This window comes from Microtus ochrogaster, chromosome 18, assembly GCF_000317375.1.
Source record: "Microtus ochrogaster isolate Prairie Vole_2 chromosome 18, MicOch1.0, whole genome shotgun sequence".
Taxonomy (NCBI): domain Eukaryota; kingdom Metazoa; phylum Chordata; class Mammalia; order Rodentia; family Cricetidae; genus Microtus; species Microtus ochrogaster.
The window spans coordinates 67,160,707-67,167,022 of record NC_022020.1 but is presented as its reverse complement, the minus strand read 5'-3'; the positions used below and the strand labels follow the sequence as shown (position 1 = coordinate 67,167,022).

Below are 6,316 nucleotides of genomic sequence, written 5' to 3'. Positions count from 1 at the left end.
TCACTGTCCGTTGGAAAACAGGGCTAAAGCACTGATCACACCAGCTTATGGAAACTCTGGGATGCAGCTAAGAAAATGGGAAGTGGTAGGCGATTTCAGAAGAACGTTGGTATTCACCCCAGGATAAACACATTCGCCATACCACTTCTGGAAATTCACTCAGGACAAAAGGAAAGATATGTCGATTTAGTGACTTACCTATGGTTGCTAGTTCATTCCAAATTCACTTGTTGTTATAGCAAAACAATACAAACCAAGAAGGCAGCCCAGATGTTCTTCAGGTACATCAGTCTTTTCAACCTTCCTAATGTTGCAGCCCTTTAATACAGGTCGTCATGTTGTGGTGACCCCAGCCATAAAATTATTTAATTGCTACTTCATAACTGTAATTTTTCTACTGTAATTTTTCTACTGTTATGAATTGTAGTGTAAATCTTTGATATGCAGGATATCTGATATGCGACCCTCTATGGTTTGCAACCCACAGGTTGAGAACTATCAAGTTAGACATGCAAGCACACCATGATATATTCAATATATTCCCCAAGGGAAAAATAATTTATATTCTAGCAGTATAGCCCAATCAAAAAATAAATAGCTGTATGTAGTAAAATATATGCCACACAAAATGGACTATAAGCTTTATGCTTTCTTTATATAAATTTCTAGAAGATATGATTACCATATAATAGGAGAAAACAGGTAAGGATTGGACTTCCAACTATGTATGACAGGCCAAGGAATCATTTAAGTGTAAGTGATGTTCATTATCATGATTTTGGTGGTGGTTTCATCAATAAAAGACAGAGTAGGTTTATGTACTATAATATTGAAATACTGTTTGTTACCTAGACAGAGATATCAAATTAGATAATCAGCATGTGTTTGTTGCTTTTTTTCCCTTTTCATGTAAATTGCTCATTGGCTCTGATGTTCAATCAAAAGTGCTGTTTTTAGTGTACAAATTCAGTTCTGAAAAATAAGCATAGTATTTACTTTTATGCTTATGTATCATTATGTATCTATTTCCAGAAGCAGCATATTCGTCAATTATATTTGAACAGATAGAATTACTTTCTAATATGCATACAATATGAATATTGTATATCATTCCTTGCATTAAATAAAGACCTGCCCCTGTGATGAGCATAAGTTATTGTTATGAGTGGTTTTGTGTGTCCATGTGTCTGTGTCTGTATGTGTATGTCAGTCATTGAAATCCTGTTACCTACGGTGACTTTAGTTGTTTGACCAAAGGTTTAGAGATGGAGATCAGAGAATAACTTTAGGCCTTGGGTGACAATTTCACTAGGATGGGATTTATCTTAAAGAGAAATTTCTCTTATACATTGTTTTATTCTCTTTTGTAGATGGTCTTTGATATTTTTTTTTAAACCGGGATAAGTCAAACACGGTGATTTCTAAGTAAGATCTACAGCATAGTAGCTGTCCGTCCTCCAGTGTGTAAGCCACTGGCTAGTGCTGTGACTGCATCCCCTGCGGACCCAGCAGGCGGGGAGAGCCACTGCTGTGCTGCTGTGGTCCCTGGGCCAGGCTGTGGCTCCTGTGTCAGCTGTGGCCACTCTGCTCTGGGTCCTTATTCCCTGTTGCTCTGCTGCCGCGGCCCTCACAGCTATCCTGTACTTTGGCGGTGTTATCTGTCCTCTTGGTCTTTCTCAAGTGGCCTGGCAGCAAATGAGACGGGGCAAAACCAGGATCTCAGTCCATCAGCCTTCACCCAGCCACACCTCTCTGCTTCAAGAGAGATAACTCCTGCCCAGCAGGATGTGTGGGTATAAGTTAAAATCTGTACAGCAGTGTGTGAGGCCATGTGAGAAGACCGAGATACTGGAGAACAGGTATCTTTACTAATGACTGTGTTGATGAAGGCAGTTCGGGGCAAACTTTAATAAGTGTCTTCAGTACTTTAACAATACTTTAAATTATTATTGAAAGGAAGGCTAAGTATTGGTTCAGTACCCCAAGATCAAGTTCTCATCACAAAGGAGATGTATTTGCCCCAAAGGCACAGGGGTAAGCAACAAAGACAGGAGGCAGAGGAAACAGGGAAAGGGGGCAGGAGTGTTGTCCTGGAGGTTAGAGAACTGCCTCTGGATAGAGCGGAGACAGACATGGTCTATAGGAAGATGGCAGTTTATAAAGGTACAGGGGGAAACTCAGTGTTAGGATGGGGTGATTAATTTTAATTGGTCATGTTAATTAGGTGAGTCAAGGGGACATTTGATTGCTGGATTTCAATACTTGGGTATCCGGACCTTGGTGGCCGGCCTCGGGAGGAGAGATTAGCCAAATAAGGGAATGGACCTTGGGGACTAGCTTTAGGAATGTGCTCTAATGGTTTCTAGCAAGGCAGAGGGAAAGGGGGGAAGAAGGTCAAGGACTTTCAGAGCCTTCCAGTTATTATTCAGACTGATGGTTCAGCAAGTCTAGGAGCCGCCCACCTAGCCCAGTTGGTGGACAGAGAGTTATCCCTTGATCCCTACGTTGTGCTGTGGACAAGCAGTTACACATGAACACGTATTCCTAAACACACATATAAAGGAAGGAACTTTGTTTCCCTCTTAAATAGATGAGTGCACAGAGAGTATTGTCATGAAAAGTAGAAAATCAGACGCACCAAGTGGACATGTTGAAACATACATAGCATTAGTGTGTTGTAGATATAAAACTGTGTGGGGAAGAGTCTGCTGTGAACATTCTGTGTGAGGAAAACAGCGTGAGCTGCTCCTTCCTTCATCCCTGACAGGAGAAATGTAATATAAGCCACACATTGTCTGACTGCCACAAAATAGGGAAATCACAGGGAAAATGATTTTTACAATTATTAGCATACCCAGCAATATCAAGATTATCATTTTTAAATCAAGTTATGATCGTGGCACTATTAGTATTTTTCTCTCTGTACTGAGATTTTGATGTCTGGCATTTTATGCTTCTAGCACATTTCAATTCAAAGAACAAAGTTGCATCCAAAGTATATAATCTATAGTTTTGATGAAAGTTGTACTTAAAAAACTAGGTTCACATTTCTAAGCTATTCCAATCATGCTAAAACATTTTTCAGTGGCTGGGTTGTATTAAGTTTCAATTTGAATTTATGTTAATTGAAATTAATTAGCCTTAGGTCAGTTGTTCAGCAGCCAGTGTAGCAGGTGAAATGGGAAACTGTCTGATGAGTGTGGAAGAGCAGGTAGAGGGGGCGCCCGTCGTCCTGGGCCAGCCTGAGGCTCAGCTTTTGTCCGTCCTGGCCCTATCTTTACAGGGTTTATTCACACATCTTAGCATGGGATTAACATTGCATTGTTTGTTTGTTTGTTTGTTTTGTTGAGGCTTCAAACCTTTTATCCCATAATTATAATTCTTCTTACTTCTAACACTAATTAGAGTAATGACCTCATTTCATTTTTCTTCATAAATATTGCTAGGAATTTATTATTTTCCATCTTAAATTCAACTGTATGATTGGCCATGTTTTAACCTCACTGAGATTTTTGCAATGACTAACGTAGCATGGTTTATAAAATTATTCCAGAGTCCTGGCCTATACTTATAACCTAGAGTCCTGTTTGTACACTGTGCTATATACTTTCCTAATAGCCAATTGTATATCAGTAATGTCCTTTAGCTTTCACAGACCCTGAATTCCTGTACTCCGTTGAATATTATCTGTAGTATTTTATAGATAGAAACTTTTTGTATGTTAATACTAAGCTTGGTCTCTTCATGACCAATTATAATTCATGTATATGCATTTCTTGTTACAGGAGAAAAGCCTTTCAAATGTGACGAATGTAACTTTGCCTCTACGACCCAATCACACTTGACCCGTCATAAGCGTGTACACACTGGAGAGAAGCCCTACAGGTGCCCGTGGTGTGACTACAGGTAATGGGGTCAGAGGTGCCGCCATAGTCAGCTGGGGCCTGGCAGAACTCAGTCCTGATCTGCTTTAGTGGACTTGATGGGCGATACCTGTTAGGCAAGGTCTGTAATTCCTGATCTCAGTGAAGTTTCAAAAACAGACATTTTTCAAAACAGTCTTAGCTTCCTTGTAGGTGAGAAGGCGGGGATGGATTTCCTTAGTGAGCCCAGTTTCTTCCAGTGGAGCGCCTCCTTCATTAGCCTCCAGACTCTCCTTACAGATGGCCAGCTACACTGATGCCTTATTGCACAGCCCTTATCTACATGGGGAGTTACGTGTCGTGTGTCATATATAAACTTCTGTTTTTGTGCTCTTAGTGCTTAGGATTTTATAATTTATAATTAAGATTTCCTTGCCTGTGTTTTGGGTGTTTATTTCATTGCTTGCATTAGGGTGTGTCACCAGCAATTCACTGTTCCACATGCTGTATGGTAAGACCTTGACTTTGAGCAAAAGCTTTGTGTGGCAGTGGCGATGATGTTAGAAGTGCTGTATGCCTTTTACAGTGTGACTCCACCACTAGCGATGGAGTCTTCAGAAACAGTTCTAACACTGACTGCGGACCCGGACCCAGTCCCTAATCTCAGCTGTGCAGGAAGAGGTGTTTCAGTGTCGGTTTACATGGTGTATATTCCAAGAGGAGGTGGCAGTTGCTTTTTGGTGCAGTCCACTCCCTGGGGTCTGTGTCAGCTGAGAGATAGGTGCTAGCAAGGTGCATGGAGAGAGAGGCACGGTGACAGTGGAATGGGAAATGGAGCTTGTTGAGCCAGGTCAAGCTGCCAAGAACAGGAACATGAGCTTGACCTCTTCTGCTGTCTGTGATAGTAGACTGTAGGCATCTCAGTGGTACCAGTGTTAGTGAGGGCATCTGTGATGTGATGGACTGTAGGCATCTGAATGGAACCAGTGTTAGCGGGTGGGTCTGGGATGTGATAGACTGTAGGTATCTCAGTGGAACCAGTGTTAGTGGAGGCGGGGGGTGTCTGTGATGTGATGGACTATAGGCATCTGAGTGGAACCAGTGTTAGTGGGGGTTCTGTGATGTGATGGACTGTAGGCATCTGAGTGGTACCAGTGTTAATGGGGGTTCTGTGATGTGATGGACTGTAGGTATCTGAGTGGTACCAGTGTTAGTGGGGGTTCTGTGATGTGATGGACTGTAGGCATCTGAGTGGTACCAGTGTTAGTGGGGGCATCTGTGATGTGATGGACTGTAGGTATCATCTCAGTGGTACCAGTGTTAGCCAATGGATTCACCCTTCGGCTGAAGCTTTTTATTCTGACTGCCACACCCCACCTACACCATGACATAGAAAATCAAGTCTCCTTCTGTTGAGTATTAGAGTATGTGTATTGAACATGTAGATCTCTTCAAAAAGCAGATTTGTATGACTGTGGAGGTAACCTGTGCATTTGGCTAATATATTGCTACAATCTCTATTATCATCCACGCTATTGCATTAATTTTTATGTGAAAGGTCATTGAATAGAACAGAGATATTACAGATATATTTCATTCATTAATTATTTATTCATTCAACATTTTATTGGCTCTGTCTACACATAACACCAGTGTGGTGTTTCTGGGAAGTTTGGGGAAATGGTGATCATATTAGAGATATCCCTAGAAATTCCCGTCTCCTGATGCATGTGGAGTCTGGTAAGAACATTTTTAAGTTTTTTTTTTACCTTACCTGTAAAGGAAAAACACAGAAAATGATAAAATCTTCCTATTGTACCTTTCTTTTGAACTAAAAGCCTAGTTTATACCCTCTACATAAGGCTTCTGTTCTTACTTTTGAGGAAGAATTTGTTTCTTTTGGTGTAAATTTTCATTTTCACTCTCACAAGCTTTGTAGCTCTTCTGTGTGGCCATCCTTCCCTGGAGCTACGGTTTCACATTATTTTAAGTGGTAGAGGTGTTTCAGATAAGACAATGTACAAACCTCCGTATAAATTCATAGAAGTGGTACTTTTCGTAGCAAACAAGTTCAGATCTGTAATGTTTATTCACTATAGCTTAATAGAAAGCATGGCTCGACAAAGGCTCCATGTGGGGAGCTGATACGGCCATTGCTTGCTCACTACCAGCAGGCAGGTTGAGTCTACTGTGGCCTCCTCACAGCAGAGGGCTCAGCACACACTTTGTGCTGCTGTCAGAACTCCTCAGCTCTTAGGGCAGCTGCGTCTTCATTCATGGGATACTGATTACTAATGAACTGTCCATAGGGTCCTTCTGGGCAGAAGTGTCACACCATGAGGTTGTCCATAGGGTCCTTGTGGGCAGAAGTGTCACACCGTGAGGTTGTCCATAGGGACCTTGTGGGCAGAAGTGTCACACAGTGAGGTTGTCCATAGGGTCCTTGTGGACAG

The 6,316-nt window shown here is 41.6% G+C and overlaps 1 protein-coding gene across 1 annotated transcript in view; it reads left to right on the top strand.

The window, feature by feature from the left end:
* The window catches only part of Znf407 (zinc finger protein 407), a 364,962-nt gene that overhangs the window by 228,456 nt on the left and 130,190 nt on the right, over window positions 1–6,316 (top strand). The window contains exon 7 of the mRNA XM_026783585.1: window positions 3,786–3,906. Within this exon, the coding sequence (XP_026639386.1) occupies window positions 3,786–3,906 (121 nt within the window). The remainder of the gene's footprint in view (window positions 1–3,785; window positions 3,907–6,316) is intronic.